Source organism: Sprattus sprattus, assembly GCF_963457725.1.
Source record: "Sprattus sprattus genome assembly, chromosome: 20".
Taxonomy (NCBI): Eukaryota; Metazoa; Chordata; class Actinopteri; order Clupeiformes; family Clupeidae; genus Sprattus; species Sprattus sprattus.
In genome coordinates this window covers 2,313,081-2,334,369 of record NC_137918.1, presented here as the reverse complement: position 1 = coordinate 2,334,369, position 21,289 = coordinate 2,313,081, and the positions used below count along the sequence as shown (strand labels likewise).

Genomic DNA, 21,289 nt, shown 5'->3' with positions numbered 1-21,289 from the left:
GTGAAAAAAAAGTTCTCAGAATGATAATATATTTCAACACAATCTTGCCTAAAATTCTTTATTATATAGCTCACTCCTGTTTTAATGTGATATGTTTTAACAAAATCTCATTGGTAATACGTTATATAGTCTATTTAAAGAAACACTTCAGAATGTCAAAAGGGCATTTTAGTGATTTCTTTCGTAAATGAGCCATCAGATTGATGAGTACATGAACTACATTATTTGATGTCACCTGTAATCATATGTCCATATTTCAGCTGTTACACTAATGATGTGTAGCATGCCCTATAGTGCTGATATTATTACAGTGAATGCAAAATCATTGATGCATAGACCTCTTCTCATTACTCTTTTATGCCTTTTACTGCAATTAATGCAGCTCGAGCCACTTCACTTTGTTCAAACTTTGTTCAATGCTATGTAGTTTTTTTTCTGAAATGTATACATGTTTGGTAGATGTTTCTGATGTTCTGGTCTATGGGGTTGTACTCTTTGGTAGGAACGCCACCACTAGGGGTGTACGTTTTCATTTCCCCTCCCACTATTGCAGATGACGCCAAAACGCAAACCGCACCTTCTTTTACCTCTTTTACAGTCACGTGACGAAGTCAACACAGGAAGTAAGGATGGCGACCGCCTACGAGAGGTTCAATTTGTGAGTAATTCTTTTTTAACTTTTTATTCTTATCTTGCTGTTATTCGATACAATTATATATTGCTTTGTAATTGCATTTTTACGAATTTAAATAATGTATAGACTACATAAGTTGTCATCCTTGTTTAGAAGGTAAAACTCGACGAGTTGTGTATGCTGTCGTAGAGCTTGAGCTGCTTCGGCTCTCATCTTGCTAATTCATTCAAAAGTTCGTAGATAGTAACATTACTCCGTTGCTGCCTCAGTTGGAGTCAGCATCTCTCTATGCAACATACAGATTACATTCGTCTCAGCCACGTTTTCACAAGTAACTGCGTTTTACTTTAGACAGTGTAACGTTTGCTTTCGCTCATAATCATATAGTGGTGTTGTACAGGAAAGTGAGTGCGACGTTAATACCTTTCTAACACACCTTAGCCACCCACGGTTTGTTCTAGCTAGTTCGCTAGCTAGCTTACGTTGTGGGTGTTTACATTGATGTGAGGTCGACGAACTGTGGTGGTTGTTTTACCGGAGCTCGGCTGCTTTGCCTTTACTAGAGCCTATTAGTCTGTAACTTGTAGTACGCAAACGACTAGACAAACCAGTCAGCCGCAGCAAAGGCCTTCTCGTCAACTAGCTTCCCTGAACTTGCTGAACATGGTGTGTGCTAGCAGTGGTTTCTTAGCTGGCACGGTTAGGTTGACGCACTGCACCTGTCGCTGTTCTATGTTCTCTGAAAGGCCCAGAGGCGGAGCAGATAGTGGAGAAACACACGAGTTACATCACAACTGCATGCCTTTATGCGCACAAGCCCTGAGGAACAATACAAATGCTAACACGGTATGACAGCGCTATCAGTATGATGGCTATCTGTCTGAAACTGTCTTGCGTCTGTCCTGCGTTACAAAGGTTTGTTGGCTAAGGGAAGATGAAGTATGGCAGGCATTTGCCCATCATAATTCGATAGAAGTTTTAGCGATACTATACTGGGCGATATAGACTAAAACTATATCGGCATATTTCATGGTATTTTTGCAGTAACGATATGACAATAGTAAAATTCAACACAATCTTTCTGGCCACAAGACGCATACAGTTATAGCCGTGCAAATACAAATATTGGTCCAAAAACTTAAAAAACAAATTCAAACACCAATACTCCCAGAATTCATAATCTAATCCCAGGAAAAACAAATGGAAATGTAAAAAATACTTTCCCTCTGTAAACGTGTCAAAGTGGAAATATTGTTCATATAGTGCAAAGTTTTAAACTATACAGCAAAACATCAAAATGGTTTATAAACTCAACAAATACTCAAATCAAATATGGTAGAATGGCACAGCCCTGCCGGATATCACTTTTAAACTTGTTGTTTGTGCGTAACTTATTGTATGGTGTCCACTCTCCATAATATCGCTTCTGACCCAAGCCCAAGAAGAACTTCTGTTTTAACTACAATCTGGAACATCTGTTTTTATAATCTGGTCCCAGAACATCAGCTGTTCTCACCTGGAATAATAATACTCACTCTGAAGTATCATGTTAATGTCAGACTATATGGAACCAGTGAACTATGAGTAATTTCACAGTGATTGTACTGATTGTGACACATGATGATGGGTCTTGTCCTGAAGGTGATCTGATAATGTTGATGAACATTATGGTGATTTATTATACGGCTCTTCAGAATGTTCCAAAAAGTACCGTTGATTTGAATGGGCCATCCCTACGTCTTAGGTCACATTAATTCCTGCTAACATACCGCTGCGAAAAGATAATGGCCGCTGTCATTGGCAACGGGTTTTGTACTTCTAATTCACATCTTTCATATCATTCCGCCAGAAGTCCAGTCATTTTAACGCAACAGTAGACAGTAATTTGAAGTCAGCAAGTAATGGGTTGCTATGCAACACCTGAAACTTAAAAGTTCTATTTGCTTGAAGAACTATTTATTTCTAAACGGGACTCATGAAATGGCAACTAAATCATTCAAAAGAGGTATGTTGGAGGAATGTCTTCTATCGTTTTTGGCAAGTAACCGTATAATAAGTCAACCAAGTAAGGGATAATGCGCGTCGGGGTGTTGTTCGCCCCGTCGGGAATTATTTTTGGAGAATGACCTCCGGACAATACATTATCCCTTACTTGGTTGACTTATATTGGGGGTGATTCTGTTTAAAATACTGATGATTTCATTTATAGGCATTCAACTGTGGACAAGTTCTACATTGAAGCCTGTGATGATGGCGCCACTGATGTCCTTGTCATCGATCGGATTTCCATGGAGATGACCCTCACAGGTCAGTTGTACTGATGCTGCGTTCGTGCGTGCGTGCGTGCGTGCGTTAGTGGGTGTGGGTGACATTGTATTATTAGAGTTCAAATGGAATAGTTTACTAATTTGACATCTGCCCCTGTCACAAATAGAAAGCAAATCTAGTCATCAACTGCCAGCCCACTTTCTCTCTCTCAAACACGCACTCACACCTCATTAGATTCCAGTGTATACTGGTCACAGACCTGAACTTACCCACGTGTGTAAAAGAACAATAACGCACAGCATGCTTTGCATACTGTCATTTCGACTAAGTTTTCCACACCGTTGTCCACAAATGCAGCATCTTTCCTAACCCCCTTGACAGCAGCCAGATGGTTATACTGAAATTCAAATGAAAAGGCTACCTTGTTGTCACCTCCTAAACCACTCGCCACATCTTGCAGATTGGCCTGCATTTACAGATATCAAACTAAACAGGGTCTTCTCTCTTGTGCCTTTCCAGACTATAATATCAGTGAAAACTGGAGTTAGATGGTGTCTGAAAAGATAGTACAGGCACTTCACCCCAAAACTGGCGTTGTTAAGCAGTGACAGTAGCAGGTTGTAACCTGTGTGTTCAGTTCAGACTGTAGCGGTATTTGACAGGGCATGTGTACTTTTGTGTGTTTTTGACAGCACATGTGTGTGTACTTGTGTGTGTGTTTGACAGCACATGTGTGTGCTTGTGTTGTGTGTGTATTTGACAGCACGTGTGTGTGTGTACTTGTGTGTGTATTTGACAGCACGTGTGTGTGTACTTGTGTGTTTGACAGCACATGTATGTGGTGTACTTGTGTGTGTGTGTTTTTGACAGCACATGTGTGTGTGTACTTGTGTGTGTGTTTTTGACAGCACATGTGTGTGTGCTTGTATGTGTGTTTTTGACAGCACATGTGTGTGCTTGTGTGTGTGTTTTTAACAGCACGTGTGTGTGTTTTTGACAGCACATGTGTGTACTTGTGTGTGCGCTTTTGACAGCACGTGTGTGTACTTCTGTGTGCGTTCTTGACAGCACATGTGTGTGTGTGTGTGTACTTGTGTGTTTGACTGACAGCACATGTGTGTGTACTTCTGTGTGCGTTCTTGCAGGAACACACGACATCCCTCCATCTGGCATTACTCGCCCCATCTGTGGCATCATGGGAACCATTCGGTTGGTCGCTGGTATGTATGACAGCACCCATGCAGAGACACACGCACACACACACAGAAGAAGAAGAATGACACTAATACTGTTAGTTTGTTTTCCACATTGAAAGTCTATCCTTAAAACCGCACAAAGCAAATATTTTGTAATAATAATAGTAATAATTTGCCTTTCTTTCTCACATTAACTTTTTTTTCCAATGAGTAACATACTGATTAGTTTGCAATGCGATCACTAAGCTGAAAGGGAGGAAATCTAGTTTACGGTCTTGCTATAAAAGTCATGTACGGAAGACAAATTACCTGTGCCATCACACGAGAAAAGCATGCCTGTGATGAATTAACTGTGGTATTCCATCCTCACATCAAGGACCAGCAGCTCTTGTTCGTAAACCGCAGTGTGCGTGATTGTTTGCGTTTGTGTCATTGAAGATCGCATAGACAGCACAGAGTCTCGAACACACACACACACACACACACACACACACACACACACACACACACACACACACACACACACACACACACAAACTACTGCCTTGATACCTGAGCTTATGAGTTGCTTTTGCCCTTCCTTTCAGGCATGTACCTGATTGTCATCACGCGGAAGAGAAAGATGGGTGAGCTTGCTGGCCACACTGTGTGGAGGGCCATGGAGTTTGACGTGATCCCTTACAAGAAGACCATCCTGCACCTCACAGAGACTCAGGTGATCATATGTAGTGGCATGCCTATGTAAAAAGTGTGCAACAATACTTGTACACTGTACTCAGTTGCTTGTGCCTCACAATTAAATATTTATATATGAACCTTGCATAAACATGCATTTTGGATCTAGGTAGGAACTGGATATACTTTAGCTGGATTATAGTTACAAACTTGTATTGCATTTCCTCACATAAAAAGCAGATAATTGCATACACAGTTTCCAGTCCAGATCAGTTTCTGATCCCCTCTGAATGTGGCATGAGTCTGATCACAGTGCATTTACACCCAACTTGTATTATGACAAAATGCTATCCAATCATGAGGCAGTCACCCCAAAACGCTTGACCTGCGTAAAAGGTCTTCATCCCCACCGAACAAGTCAGTTTTTAAGGTTGGGAGGAGTTGCAACTGTGGTTGAATAAAAACTTTCAAGTTAAATCTCAGTTTTGTACTGATTACTGTCCCGTGTTAATTATGGTCTCTTGTTATCTAAATCCCTTCCACATTCAGAAATATCACTGGGGCCCATAATGTACTGTGGAGCACAAGACCCCCATTGAGCTCACTCTCAAAAGGGTTTCTGTTACATGTGCCCATGCAAGGCTGTGTTGCATAAGACCCTAGTGGTTTCCTTGTCCTTTGTGCTTGTGTGTGTGTGTGTGTGTGTGTGTGTGTGTGTGTGTGTGAGGGGGGTTGGAAGTGGAGATTTTCTTTGGAGCTGGTAACTGTGCCAGTGTGTGGTATTTATGCTTGTGCCTGTATGGGGATGAACATGTGAAGAAGATTGGGGTGTGAATGTTAATAAACATGCATAAGTGTGTGTGTGTGTGTGTGTGTGTGTGTGTGTGTGTGTGTGAGAGAGAGAGTGTGTGATTGTGTGTTTGTGTGTTCGTGGTTGCATGTGCAGACCAGGCCTCCCAGTCCAACAGCTTACCAAGATTAAGAGGAGATCCTATTAACCTGTAAGGCTCGTGAGAGTGTAAGTGTGCCCAAGAGAGTGTGTGTGTGTGTGTGTGTGTGTCTCTGAGAATGGGAGAGAAAGGGATTGTGTATACTATGTGAGGAATGCCACAGGTTTGGGTAACTGAGTTAAGAGGCAACTTGTGCGGTTAGAAAGTGTATTGGTTGGCATCATGTGAGCTTTAGTAATGACCTGATTGTTTGAATGAATGATGATCTGTCATGAATTATGATGACTCCAGTTGGCTTTTAATCCATACAGGTTAATGATGTATTACACAGGTTAAAAGTAAACAGTGTCAAGTACAAATGTTCAATAGATATGTCAGTCTACACACACACACACACACACACACGTTTCCTACATCAGCCTACACATACACACGTACATACACGCATACATACACACACACACACACACACACACGTTTCCCAGTGTACATTTCATGTTAGGATAACGAAACAAACACTCTTTTGTATGATCAAGAGAGTGCTGAACACACACTGTCCTGTTTGTTTCAGACACAGGATAACCGGATGTTCCTCAGTATGATCAACAGTGTGCTGAACACCGATGGCTTTTACTTCTGCACGGACTACGACCTCACACACACCCAGCAGAGACTTGCCAACACCAGCCCAGACTTCCAGGAGATGAGCCTTCTTGAGCGAGTAAGAACACGAATGTACACACACTTGACTGTATATAGGGGTGGACCACATGGCTCCATTTTCTTCCATTACATGAAAATGACGCCAAAATCCCTCTGCCATGTTGTCAAATTTAGAGCCATCATTTGCCAGAGTTTGCGCAGTAGTGATGAGTCAAAATCAGGTCCCCTTGTCCCTATATCAAGGGGCAGTGTGTGGCAGACTGTCTTCATTGACCTTACATTAATGACTTCAACAACGCAGGTACCGCAAAGACACTGTGTTCGTATCCTATTTATCCAGTGAGTATAATGTAACTTATGCTAGCAATCTATAGGTGAGATTAGCCTGCATGCTAACGCCCTGCATGCCACCTTTCACGTCAACACCCCTGACACTCGATTTTTTAATTGTTAATATTACCTCAACATAGACACCATGAGTCATGTTAATGTAATGCCACGTTATGGAGATCTTTTCCTATTCCCATCATCTGTTCTCATATTCTTTTACATAAAGGCTAAAATATTTACAAAAGCGCATTCTTCGCCAGGTCTTTGGCTAACGTTACCCGTTCATCGCAGGTACTCGTGCAAAATGCTCCTAAAGTGCAGTGTGAGATAATAACTCATTATTAAAACATTAGACTAATTGAACAAACTAGGATGAGATTTCCACAAAGGGTCTGTTAGTACAGCCAACAGCATTACAGACATGACTGTCAAAACCTTTAGGTTCAACATTTACAAGAAATGATAACACAGTGCTACGTTAAACTAAGTTAACTGGCAAACTCCACTAATCCACGTAATTAATGGGAATGGACGCAATTCGGGTACCGCAGCTGGTCTCCAGCGAAGGCTGTCAATCATGTTATTATCAAGTGCATCCATGAGAAAGGTGACATGGAAAATAGGCTGCTTTGTCCTTGACACACATAGGGATGGGTGAATTTACACATTATACTGCAGCCCACCATAGGGGGCACTAGACCTGTGGTTTCTTCACTTTTTGGAGATGACACACACACACACACAGAAACCACAGTTAACACATCACAGCACCAGACATAAAAATACTCACAAACATCCATACTTCCAATATTAACACTACGCTAATCAGACATACACAAACTTCTAGGCCCATATTAAACAGTCTTGAGGTTAAAATCCACTTGTTATATGCCAATTTAGTAGCAACTCTAACATGTTCTCTGTATTTTAATTCCTCTAATTGTAAACAGCAGTAATTTGTAACTTTGTGTGTGTGTGTGATGTGTGTCAATCTCAGGCAGATCAGAGGTTTGTCTGGAACGGCAACCTGCTCAGAGACATCATTGGCCAGCCTGAGGTGAGTCCCGAGTCCAAAGTGCTATCTGTTTGAAATTCTCTGAATTAACGTGAATTTTTAAAAACCTAAGATCCCCAAATCCCGGAGGGAGTGTTTATTTGGGTTGCTATGGTTATTGTCTCCCAGTAAAGCGTTGTATCATCTTGTTCTGCTATACAGCTGCACAAGTTTGCCTTCCCTGTCATCCATGGCTGTATCCTTTCAAAGCCTCTAATGGAGGCTGCAGTGGATGCATGTGTTTGTCTCTATGTGACTGTGGAGATGCTAGTATGGATGTGTACGTGGAGTAGTAACAGATGAATAATTAGATATGAGTATGGAGTAGTAACAGCTGACTGATGAAGATGTGAGTATTCAATTCAATTTAATTTTATTTGTATAGCGCCATAACAATACAATTGCCTCTAGGCGCTTAACAGAGCCCATAGCCTAAACCCTTTTAGTGCATGCACAATGGCAACAGGGGCAAGAAAAAACTCTGTTAGGCAGGAAGAAACCTTAAGCAGAACCACGGCGCATAAGGGGGGACCCATCTGCTTGAGGTCGGCCAGGTGGAGATAGGAAGGTGGGAAGGGGGAGGGTTGTGTGGCAGAAGGGGAAAGGAAGCACCAGGGGTTGTACACAGCCAGCATTTGGTCACTGGACATAGTATGTATACAGACATCCGGTGGTGAATACATGATACAGGCAAGACCAGTTTACTGTACTAATAGGGTTACTGTTACAGGGGTAAGGGATGTAGGGACAGAGAAACATTTCAGTGGTGGCAATAATGTATATTGTATATAAATGCTAGCATATGATATGGGGTAGAGTAAGTGTACGGCAATGCAGTTGGCCGAGGGTTTCTCCAGGTAGACCAGGTGGAGAGACTACAGCAGCGTCCCATGGTGGAGATAGTCTTGATTAGTAGGGAAAGAAAAGGAAGAAAATGAGTGGGTAGAGTTCAGCTGTCCATGTGCGATGAGGAGTGGTGGGGGTGAGAAGCAATATTTCCACTTCCATCAGCGATTGGAACATGCTATAAGGGAGAGAGAACGGATGTGTACGTGGAGTAGTAACAGCTGACTGATGAGATATGAGTGGATGTGTACGTGGAGTATTAACAGCTGACTGATGAAGATGTGTGTGGAGTAGTAACAGCTGAGTTGAGTTGCCTTAATGCGTATCAGTTGTGGTGATGAAGCCCTGCAGCATCAATGGGAAGATCTTTGAGTGGATCCTCATCTCCAGACGCAGCTGCTTCAGAGCTGGAGTCCGCTACTATGTCAGAGGTGAATGCATGCATACATACGCATTTATATATGCATGTACACATAGACTCGCATTTACATCTGCATGGACACATACACATGCACTTGCATTTACACAAACACACCTCCAGATACAGGTCTCACAACTATATGCTATAAATAAGCATTTACATATGCATAAACACATGCATTTACATATGCATGCACACATGCACATACACATCCTTTGACATATGCGTGTACATATACAGATGCATTTACAGATGCATATGCACTCCTTGTCCTCATATACCCATGTACTCCTAAGCAAGCTGTGTTTCTGCTTGTGTGCATCCCAGGCATTGACTCTGAGGGGCATGCTGCTAATTTTGTGGAGACAGAACAGATTGTACAGTACCAGGGAGGGCGGTCCTCCTTTGTCCAGGTGAGTTTGTGGACGTGTACAGCATACAGGATATGTGCAGATGTGCACTGGCCATATATGGAAACCTTGCGGTACTCTGTTGTCATAGTTGCACATCATGATGGTGCACGTCTGCTAGGGAAGTTTTCAAACAGGATGTGGGACCTCATTTTCAAGTCTCTCTCAAATCTCTAGAGACATGAAGGAACTCGCAATGACACACTGTGGCTGATGTTGTTTGAGATCGCCTTTGTTGTTCACAGACTGGTGACCCCTTTAGTGGGTGTGGGTGTGTTTGTGGGTGTGTTTTTGTGTGTGGGTGATTTTGTGTGTGTGTGTTTTTTTGTGTAATCCCTTCTGTCAATCACAAAGTCAAGATCTATTTTGTGTTTGTAAAATCACTCACTGCTCTCACTGACAGACTCGAGGCTCGATGCCTTTCTTCTGGTCCCAGAGGCCCAACCTGAAGTACAAGCCCAAACCCCTGATCAGCAGCAGTACTAATCACGTAAGGCCTCATTGGGGATCGTAGTCAATCACATTACGGGGTGTGGGGTTAGAATGCACTTGTCCGTGGATATAAATCACAACAGTGTTTCAGTACGTCACCTGTTAAGTTACAGTGGGGCAAAAAAAGTATTTAGTCAACCACCAATTGTGCAAGTTCTCCCACTTAAAAAGATGAGAGATGCCTGTGATTTGATTTGCATCACAGGCATACCTCAACCATGAGAGACAAAATAAGAAGAAAAAAAATCCAGAAAATCACATTGTCTGATTTTTAAAGAATTTATTTGCAAATTATGGTGGAAAAATAAGTATTTGGTCACCTACAAACAAGCAAGACTCTCACAGACCTTTTACTTGTTCTTTAAGAGGCTCCTCTGTCCTCCACTCGTTACCTGTATTAATGGCACGTGTTTGAACTTGTTATCAGTATAAAAGACACCTGTCCACAACCTCAAACAGTCACACTCCAAACTCCACTTTGCCCAAGACCAAAGAGCTATCAAAGGACACCAGAAACAACATTTTAGACCTACACTAGGCTGGGATGACTGAATCTGCAATAGGTAAGCAGCGTGGTGTAAAGAAATCAACTGTGGGAGCAATTATTAGAAAATGGGAGACATACAAGACCACTGATAATCTCCCTCGATCTGGGACTCTACGCAAGATCTCACCCCGTGGGGCCAAAATGATTACAAGAACAGTGAACAAAAATCCCAGAACCACACAGGGGGACTTAGTAAATAACCTGCAGAGAGCTGGGACCAAAGTAACAAAGGTTACCATCAGTAACACACTACGCAGCCAGGGACTCAAATCCTGCAGTGCCAGACGTGTCCCCCTGCTTAAGCCAGTACATGTCCAGGCCCGTCTGAAGTTTGCTAGAGAGCATTTGGATGATCCAGAAGAGGATTGGGAGAAAGTCATATGGTCAGATGAAACCAAAATAGAACTTTTTGGTAAAAACTCAACTCGTCCTGTTTGGAGGAGAAAGATTGCCGAGTTGCATCCACAGAACACCATACCTACTGTGAAGCATGGGGGTGGAAACATCATGCTTTAGGGCTGTTTTTCTGCAAGGGAGCCAGGACGACTGGTCCGTGTAAAGGAAAGAATGAATGGGGCCATGTATCGTGAGATTTTGAGTGAAAACATCCTTCCATCAGCAAGGGCATTGAAGATGAAATGTGGCTTGTTCTTTCTGCATGACAATGATCCCAAACAAACCGCCCCGGCAACGAAAGGAGTGGCTTCGTAAGAAGCATTTCAAGGTCCTGGAGTGGCCTAGCCAGTCTCCAGATCTCAACCACATAGAAAATCTGTGGAGGGAGTTGAAAGTCTGTGTTGCCCAGGGACCGCCCCAAAACATCACTGCTCTAGAGAAGATCTGCATGGAGGAATGGGCCAAAATACCAGCAACAGTGTCTGAAAAGCTTGTGAAGACTTACAGAAAACGTTTGACCTCTGTCATTGCCAACAAAGGGTACATAACAAAGTATTGAGATGAACTTTTGTTATTGACCAAATACTTAATTTCCACCATCATTTGCAAATACATTCTTTAAAAATCAGCCAATGTGATTTTCTGGATTTTTTTTCTCATTTTGTCTCTCATAGTTGAGGTTTACCTATGATGAAAATTGCAGGCCTTTCTCATCTTTTTAAGTGGGAGAACTTGCACAATTGGTGGCTGACTAAATACTTTTTTGCCCCACTGTACCTGTTTAGTCACCCTTTTAGTCACCTGTATAGTATCGGTTACTGAATTTTGCTTCCTGTATCCTTACAGATGGATGGCTTCAAGAGACATTTTGAGTCTCAAGTGCTTATCTATGGGAAGCAGGTCTTACTCAATCTGGTAAACACACGCCCGTTTGTGTCACATCTAACATGCACACTCGCAGACACTGGCTCCTCTGGTAAACATCCACACAGAGTAACTTTAAAAACCCTTAGGGGTGCACGTATACTCAAGTACATCTCTTGGAAGAAGAAAAAAAAACACACAGACACACAAACTCACACACACACTAAAATACAAAGATGTTCAGTCACCTCGACCACCGGTGCAAATGGCATTTGGTCCAGGTAACGTCAGCAAATATTTGACCTCCCTCCACCAAACAAAGTTCATGTGTTTGTATGTGTAATAGTGTTTTGTGCTTTTTATGTGTTTAATGTCCGCTGATAAACCAGAGTTTCGGTGAACCGTCACCTTACAGAAAAACCACAAACCACCATTCCTTTCACTATGACTAACTGCGTTGTCTGTTACCCTTACGGACTCTCCGTTTTCTGACATTTCTTGTCTGCGCTCAGATTTGAAAAGCAGGGGATGACTCAGCTGGTTTCAGTGCTAAAGGACACCGTTGTGGTTCAGTGACTAGTGTAAAAAATTTAATTTGAGCAAGTGATGCGCTTGAGATAATCACACTTTCATTAACCTTCTACCAAAACACTCAAAGTTTGGTTAATTAATGTATTTATTTGTTTGTTTTTTTGTAACGTTCAACTGTCACAATAGGTGTACCCTTATTTAATTTGTAGTTTCAGATGATACAATTCTCAAAGCCTTTCATCCATTTTAACCTCTTGCTAAGATTGCTAAGTGTGTGTGTGTGTGTGTCTGTCTGTGTGTCTGTGTGTCTGTGTGTCTGTGTGTGTGTGTATCCCAGGTTAATCAGAAGGGCTCAGAGAAGCCTCTGGAGGAGGCCTTTGCTAAGATGGTGGACAGTATGGACAACGTCTTGATAAGGTAAGATGCCACCTCTCTTGACTTATCCCAACCCTTTTTAGCTGGCCTTTCACCTAGCTTCTCTGTCTGTGTCTCTGTCTCTACTCTCATCTCTGGCCTTTCACCTAGCCTCTCTGTCTCTGCTCTTATCTCTGGCCTGATCTGCTCTAGTGTCAACCATCTTGAACTCTTGGTACTCATAAAAGTCCCTGCTACTTGAGACACTGATCCAGCTCCCATAGAGAGGCCTCTGGTATAAATCCTACAAACCCTAGTATAATACTAGAGAGAAGCCTCTGATACAAACCCTTACAAACCCTAGTATAATACTGTAGAGAAGCTGTTCTACATAGAGGTCTCATCAGTGTGGGTTCTTAGACTGAGACAGACTTGTCAGGACAGGACAGGATGATCCATGTCAGCGAGGTGTATAAAGATCAGATCAGATATGATGTGGTTGGCCAGGCTAATATTAGAGCACCAGTCTTAACACCATTTTCCCCAATATAAGTGGAGTGATCGACTGCACACACACTCACACACAAAGGGGTTGGCAGAGGTAGAATTTGACGTATTTGCGACAAAGCATTCCCATTCCATCAATGTGGAAATGATCCGTGATGCAGAAATGTGCCCGACTGCTAGGGCGGCCCATATCAACTCATGAATCATTTTTCGTAAGGTGACCGCTGGCGAGATCGGTTGCCTCTTGAGACACAATTAATTTGATTTGATTTTTCAATTTATGTGTGCATTATTTATATATATATATTTATATACCGTATACAGTGCCACTTTAAAGTATGTGAACCCCTTGACCACTTAGGAGTTTTCTGTTGTTTTACCATGATTTTTCATTTTTTTCATCACCAATTTTCCATAGAAGGAATGTCAGGTTTATGTTTATCATTTGCATGTACTTTTTTTAGAGGGAATTGTTTGAGTAGCCAAAAGACTACATGAAACATGGAATTAGTCCATTTCAAAAGTAAGTGAACCCCCAGCTGAATTGGTTAAGTCAAGCAGGTAACAGATTCAGTGAAACTTATTTGGGTGCTTAATTAGTCAATTAAGCAAACCGATCATCTGAGACATCCTTAGGGAAAGGTTTGGGCAACACAGATTAAAAGAGGGAGGAAACCAACCAAACTACTGTAGTGCCAAGGTGTACCCACACAGATCAACAATGCCGAAAGGAAACGAGATATCCGAGAACATCAGGAAGAAGGTTCTGACAGCCCATCAGTCTTCGGAAAGCTATAAGACCATCTCCAAAAGATTCCAGCTCCATCCATCCATCCAAGACAAATAATTTAGAAATGGAGGGCATTCAACATGACCGCATCTCTGCCTAGAAGTGGACGCCCATCAAGACCATCACCAAGAAGCACCAGAAGAAGAATAAATCAGGTAAAAGTCAACCCACACATCACCTCTAAAGAGTTTCAGACCTCTCTGGCAGCATCTGGGGTAAATGTACATGGGTCTACAATCAGACGAAAATTGAATAGACATGACATTCATGATCGGGTTGCTAGAAGGAAGCCTCTGCTCTCAAGAAAGAACAAAACTGCCCGTTTCAACTTTGCCCGAGAGCACTTGGATAAACCAAAGGCCTTCTGGAAGTCCCTTCTTTAAACAGATGAGTCCGAGATAGAATTATTTTGTCACGATCAAAACCAACAATTTTCGTCTGATTGTAGACCCATGTACATTTACCCCAGATGCTGCCAGAGAGGTCCGAAACTCTTTAGAGGTGATGTGTGGGTTGACTTTTACCTGATTTATTCTTCTTCTGGTGCTTCTTGGTGATGGTCTTGATGGGCGTCCACTTCTAGGCAGAGATGCGGTCATGTTGAATGCCCTCCATTTCAAAATTATTTGTCTTGGATGGATGGATGGAGCTGGAAACTTTTGGAGATGGTCTTATAGCTTTCCCAAGACTGATGGGCTGTCAGTACCTTCTTCCTGATGTTCTCGGATATCTCGTTTCCTCTCGGCATTGTTGATCTGTGTGGGTACACCTTGGCACTACAGTAGTTTGGTTGGTTTCCTCTCTCTTTTAATCTGTGTTGCCCAAACCTTTCCCTAAGGATGTCTCAGATGATCGGTTTGCTCAATTGACTAATTATTCACCCAAATAAGTTTCACTGAATCTGTTACCTGCTTGACTTTATCAATTCAGCTGGGGGTTCACTTACTTTTGAAATGGACTAATTCCATGTTTCATGTAGTTTTTCAGCTTCTCAAACAATTTCCTCTAAACAAGTACATGCAAATGATAAACATAAACCTGACATTTCATCTATGGAAAATTGGTGATGAAAAAAATGAAAAATCATGGTAAAACAACAGAAAACGCTTAAGTGCTCAAGGGGTTCACATACTTTCAAGTGGCACTGTATATATTGTTCAACTGCCCATCAAAACACAGTGGTTACCCGGTTAAGAGGCTTCTGAAACACCCTTGCCAACTCCTGGGCTGAGTGAGGATTATATAGTGCGGCCCTCTGACCCCACCTCATTTATATCCCCTGCCACCCCCACTGTGTTTATTTGGTATTAATGCCAGTTGACAAATTTGTTTAATTGCCTTTAGATGGGATTAGAGCACTTTCCAAATTCCCTTTTTGATTGATTTGCTGCTTGCTTCGGTACAGAGGGGGCCCTAGGCCTATTTCTATTAGTTAGGGTATTAGAATGATCGTAATGGAAGGAGGAGAGGAGGTGGAGGGTGGTGTTTGTGCATGTTCGCACAATTTCTCATTGATCGGGATGTACAAAAAAAAAGAATCTTGGATGGGGTTTTTTTTTTTTGTCCAGATCTGCGTATACACTACGTTTTAGTATGAATTCTATGCAACATTTTGTACGTGAGGCCCTAGGACTAGGGATGGGAACCGAAACCCGGTTCTTGTTTAGAACCGGTTCCTAATGAGCCGAATCTTTGGAATCGTTAGCCAAATTCAAAACCGGGTCTGTAAACGGACCTCTGTGCCGTTTGCGCATGCGCTTACTCTTCCTTTAAAAAAATCAGACCGCAGCAGAAATGTCAACTAGACAGAAGCGATCTAAAGTGTGGCTTTATTTCACTCGAACAAATGCAAACATGGTCACTTGTAACGTCTGTAAAACATGTATTTCGTCAAAGGGAGGAGGTACATCTACTATGAATAAGCACTTGAGCACACAACATGGTATTAAATTACAAGATTCTGTCATGTTTTTGACCAACTAACGACGGCGCTTCATCCCTAACTTACCAAGGTAAACTCCTCAAAATGTTTTATCATAACGGTGTTACTCGTGTGTTATCAGCAAACGTTTGCGTTGTCGTGTTAACCATAACTAAACTTAGCATTTAATTGCTTAACAGAATGTGCGATGTTGGACATTGTCATAGGCTATAACGTAGGCTAGCTTAGCTGTAGAATCTTCTATTTTCAGCCGTTGGCTTGAGGCAGAGGCAGTGCTTGCCTCCCCTCTGTTGGTTCTAGAAAGTTTGCTGATAACACACGAGTAACACCGTTATGATAAAACATTTTGAGGACTTTACCTTGGCTTGGTAAGTCAGGGATGAAACGCAAAAGACTCCGTTAATAATCGCGTTGCCTAGCAACGCGTGCAGCTCCCTAGATATGGATACGTTTCTTTTTCAATTCAGTGGCAGAGTGCCTAGTTAACTTAAACTAAACCTGGATGCATTGTAATGTTCCAACAATTATGAGACATGTCCTGAGGTATATCTGCTCTGGAAAAGAAAGATCAGTAGGTAGCAGAGGAAGGGTTGTATAGGGGTCGTTTGCTATTTCACTCATTCACTCATACACTCATAGGCTACAGTAGGCTATAGATGAGTGAAATAGCAATCAACAGTGCTCTGCAATGTCAATGTATAGCTTTAGAGTTGACACTCTCACCACATATGCATTTAAATATTGTTGTTTTATATTTAGTGGCAAGAATGTCTGTTTTTTAATAAAAGTTTTTGGTTATTTATGTAAACATTCTGTTTATGGTGTGTGCAGCATTCTAGAAATTTATATAAAAGAACATTAATGTAAAAAACCCGTTTGTGCTCTTTTTTCACCCCTTACCCAATAAGAATCGATAAGAGAATCGATAAGGAATCGAATCGATAAGCAGGAATCGATAAGGAACCGGAATCGTTAAAATCGTAAAGGTTCTCATCCCTACCTAGGACTTTGTCTTTTTCTTGAGCAGTGGATGCATGTTGATGTGTTTATTTCAGTCAGAACAGTATGAGCTGGATGATGGAAATGATTGTCTTCATGCCTGGGCTTTTGTCTGTCTGACTCCATTCTCATTCTCCATTTCCTCTGGCAGCTATCTGACCTCTGGCCTGGGTGTTTGTGTTTGTTGTAGGTATGTTGCCTTTGACTTCCATAAGGAGTGCAGTAAAATGCGTTGGCACCGGCTACAGATTCTGGTGGACAATGTAGCTGAGAATCAGGACGAGTATGGGTGAGTCTTCCCTATATACACCCTACCCCACCACACACAGACACGCACTAACACACACAAACACACACACACGCGCACACACACACACATGTCATAAATAGAGCCATCATAATGGCATTGGTGTCTCAATGTGCCCCCTCTCCCCTCAGGTACTTCTGGGGGGACTCGGCTGGAAAGGTGGTGTCCCAGCAGAGTGGCACCTTCCGCAGTAACTGCATGGACTGTCTGGACCGGACCAACGTCATCCAGAGCCTTCTGGCCCGCCGTTCGCTGCAGAGCCAGCTGCAGGTGGGACAAACACACACGTACGCACATTTGAACACATACACACGCACTGTTTTTTTGCCTTGATAACACACACTCTCTCTTGTTGTTTGTTGAATGCAGAGGATGGGTGTCCTCAACGTTGGCCAGAAGGTTGAGGAGCAGGCGACCTTTGAGAAGATCTATAAAAACGGTGAGCTCATTGCTCCCCACTCTGCTAACTCTCATCGGCTAAAGTCATCCCACGGTACTCACAGTAAAACCTCAGCCTCAGCTTTACTCTAAATTGCTCAGATGTCCCCGAAACAAGGCAGAGACACTAGGCTAATTGTTTTGCGGTGTGATTGGCGGTGTGCGACCAACTAACATGTGTTTATGTGTTCATGCACGTGTGTGCATGCATGCCTGCATGTGTTCATCCTCCTTTACAGCCTGGGCCGATAACGCAGACGCGTGTGCTGTACAGTATGCAGGCACCGGTGCTCTCAAGACTGACTTCACCAGGTAGCACTTTCATCCAAGGGTGGAATATTCTATGATATGTGTCTAGGAAGATGTGTGGGTGGTAGTGTGTGAACTTGAGAGGAGGCTGTGTTGTCATATTGTGAATAGCACACTTTCCAGGTGCTAATTTCTTTACTTAAGTCAAAAACAGTTTAGTTTTCCCTTAAGTCATTTAATCATATGTCATATCTGGTTCAGCTTTGAGAGGAAATCTGTTCGTAGCCAAACTGTGACCATGGAACTCGTATTCCTAGACTTGCTGCATTGTCAGTCACCTAAAATTGCATTGTGCCCATCTTCCTGGAGAGGTTACGCTATATAACCGAGCCACACCGTCACAAACACACAATGGGAAGATATGCGGAAGTACTGACGTTGAAGTGTTCATTCACTCGCTGTGGACATTTTTGTCAAAGGAAGATGTTTGTATTTGTTTTACAGATAATTATAATATGCCCCAAACTAACAAGCTGTTGAAACTTCACTTTTTGCAAATATGTGTGTATAAATGCAGGGTTGATTTTATATGGTGTGTGTGTGTCTTTCTCCGCAGGACAGGGAAGAGAACTCAGTGGGGCTTAGTGATGGATGGTTGGAACTCCATGATCCGCTACTACAAGAACAACTTCTCAGATGGCTATAGACAGGTGCGTGTGTGTGTGTGCGTGCGTGTGAAGCTAGAAGTTGGGTGAGATTAGTCGGCTTCCGCTGGACGCAGGTCCTGTCAGGCTAGCTGACTCACTGTGGATCTGAAGGTCTGTGGGCTTTCTGCCCTTTGAGGTGATAAGAAGTCAGAAACGGTTGGTGGTTTCCTTCTAAGGTTTGTTCCTGTCCTTGGATGGTGCAATGATTGTTAGATGGTGCAATGCTTTACGTTAACTGTAGCTGGGGTTTGTAATGTCATATTTGTCTGTTGTTAGTGTGTGGGCTGGTCCAAGGGGGTGTAATGCTGGTATGACTTAATGTTTTGCGGTGTTTCACACCGGTTTGGTTTGTTGTAGTGGGATTATGTTGGGCAATGGTTCCTAGGGGCTGATGTGAGTGTGCATGGTATTGATGTGGAATGAGTTATGTGGGTGGACGAGTTATGTGGGTGGATGTTTGCGTACGTAATGTGTTAGCCGGTTTCCAGGATTCCATTGACCTGTTCCTTGGCAACTACACTGTGGATGACACAGACGGACCAACGCCCCTGCAAGTGCAGAAGGACTGGAAGTTCATGATGGTGAGTTGTGTGTGTGTGTGTGTACGCTCTAATATGTTTTCTTTGTGTCAAGGTGTGGGTGCGACGCATATGTTCACGGTGTGTGTGTCTGTGTTTGAATGTGTGCATAAGTGTGTACATGCATCTTTGTCTGGACATGATGGTATGGTGTGTGTGTGTGTGTGTGTGTGTGTGTGTGTGTGTGTGTGTGTGTGTGTGTGTGTGTGTGTGTGTGTGTGTGTGTGTGTGTGTGTGTGTGTGTGTGTGTGTGTGTGTGTGTGTGTGTGTGTGTGTGTGTGTGTGTGTGTGTGTGTGTGTGTGTTAATGTTAAAGTGTGGGTTTTTTGTTGCCTCTTACAGCTGCCTCTCGTCCTGTTGGCGGCCTTTTCCATGTGTATCCTCTGCCTCCTAATGGCCGGTGAGAGTATTGCACTTCCGTAGATCGCATTATTGAAGAATGGATTTAGCTAAATTGCAGTCCTGCAGATTACATTTTTTGAAGAGGACATTCATTTATTTTAGGATTAGGATAGAATCATCTATTTTTTTATTTTAATTTGGATCTCCTTGCTCCCAAAATCCCATCAGCTATTATTGTATTAATTGATCTGATCATTCTGATCCACTTGCAACCCAACAGGACAAGGACAGGTCCCAAACTAGCTTAAACACACTAAGACATATTCTTTAGTCACGGGACTGTTGAGGAAGGAGTAAGAGGGTGCACTGAAGGGACAGGGTGTTAATTGACAAATTATTTTTAAATGGCTAATTTCTTCCAAATTTGCTCCACTCTGAAAATTGTGCCTTTACACTTAATAGCTGTGATTTTCAATTGTAGGTACAAGGCTGTATGCCATGTCCCAAAGGCAATTACAGCCATGCTTATATTCAGTTTAAAAGTCACACATCAAAGTGAGCTGTTGCCTCCATATAACCTTGTTTATATTACAGGTAGTTGTAGGTAATTGGCTGACATTGATCAATGGTGGTGTTTAGTTTTATTCACTCATACTGACGATGATGTTTGATTTTTTTTATCTGTATGCTGTTTAAGGGGGTTGAGGGGATTCTGAAACTCTTCGCTGTTTCCTAGGTGACACGTGGACTGAGACGCTGGCCTATGTGTTGTTCTGGGGCATGGCCAGTGCTGTCACCTCCGCTGTGATCGTCTTCAACGGGAAAGACTTTGTGAATGCCCCCAAGCTGGTCCAGAAGGAGAAGATGGACTGAGACTGTGTGTGTGTGTGTGTGTGTGTGTGTGGGTGTGTTAAACCATCTGACTCTGCAGTTTGTACCTCTTCTCTACTGGACCTGCTGCCTCTTTGAGTGGATGCAATACTTCCCGATGTGTGTGTTTTCTTTTGTCTTTTCCTAACTCTCTGTGTGGACACTATACCTCTCCTACCCTCTGTGAAGACACCTCACATTTTCTCTGCAGCCTTCATTTCCTATGCACACACAACTTCAGGTGTGCACCCCCCCGTGAGGTTCAACAGTCTTCAACTCATAGGAATGGCTTCATCATTGCATGGTTCAAGACAGATGGTGTGGAGTCCATCTAAAGTTAGGGTTAATTCTTTCTCTTGAGGGATCAAACATAGCGTGTGAGATGCAGAAGACTCCAGACTCTCTTTCCATATACTGTTGTCGCCCCTCTCTGTGGGTGCTGCTACTGCTGCTGGGGCAATATTGAGGGCATTCCATTCTCATGGGTCGGATTTGCACTGTCTCCCGTGGTCATCAGTGTGAGGATAGGTGTGATGTATGAAATAGATTGTGTTTCTTGTCTGGTCCTTACTATTGAATGTCATTAGCCTTACTGAAGTATACACTACAAATGTCTTTAACCCTGATGTTTTAATAATGTGAAATTCTGGGGAATTGCGTGGCAATAAGAGCTTACAGCTCTTGTCCTGAACTAGGGCATTAGGTCTTGTTAAACACTACACTACATCACACATTAGGTATTGGTTCCAGTGGATATTAATGGTTTGAGCACTAAACATGCTATACTTTGTAATGGCAAGTCTTGATCAGATTTGAGGGAAAGTTTGACCGGATTTCTGTGACCACTTTATTTGGACTAGTGCACTGAGGGTTTGGAAGAAACTTTGCAGAGTGGCCTGTAGCTGCACTTCCAGCAGGAGAGAAGTGAAA

General features: G+C 42.6%; 1 protein-coding gene across 1 annotated transcript; it reads left to right on the top strand.

Moving 5' to 3' along the window:
• Positions 1 to 626: 626 nt before the first annotated feature.
• On the top strand, positions 627 to 21,289 carry sacm1la (SAC1 like phosphatidylinositide phosphatase a). Its single transcript, XM_080859549.1, has 20 exons — positions 627 to 658; positions 2,844 to 2,941; positions 4,048 to 4,122; positions 4,686 to 4,813; positions 6,295 to 6,444; positions 7,714 to 7,773; positions 7,933 to 7,966; positions 8,946 to 9,047; positions 9,365 to 9,450; positions 9,851 to 9,937; positions 11,729 to 11,797; positions 12,615 to 12,694; positions 17,060 to 17,158; positions 17,308 to 17,446; positions 17,546 to 17,615; positions 17,854 to 17,926; positions 18,480 to 18,573; positions 19,059 to 19,151; positions 19,490 to 19,547; positions 20,226 to 21,289. Exons 1-20 carry the CDS (start codon positions 630 to 632, stop codon positions 20,360 to 20,362), a joined length of 1,761 nt encoding a protein of 586 aa, XP_080715675.1. The 5' UTR covers positions 627 to 629; the 3' UTR covers positions 20,363 to 21,289.

Bases quoted from the DNA above. Each gene is read 5' to 3' on its own strand.
- sacm1la (XM_080859549.1), top strand. From the start codon at position 630: ATGGCGACCGCCTACGAGAGGTTCAATTT. The intron at 659-2,843 runs GTGAGTAATTCT...TTTCATTTATAG, and splicing joins GCCTACGAGAGGTTCAATTT to GCATTCAACTGTGGACAAGT. The intron at 19,548-20,225 runs GTGAGAGTATTG...GCTGTTTCCTAG, and splicing joins CCTCTGCCTCCTAATGGCCG to GTGACACGTGGACTGAGACG.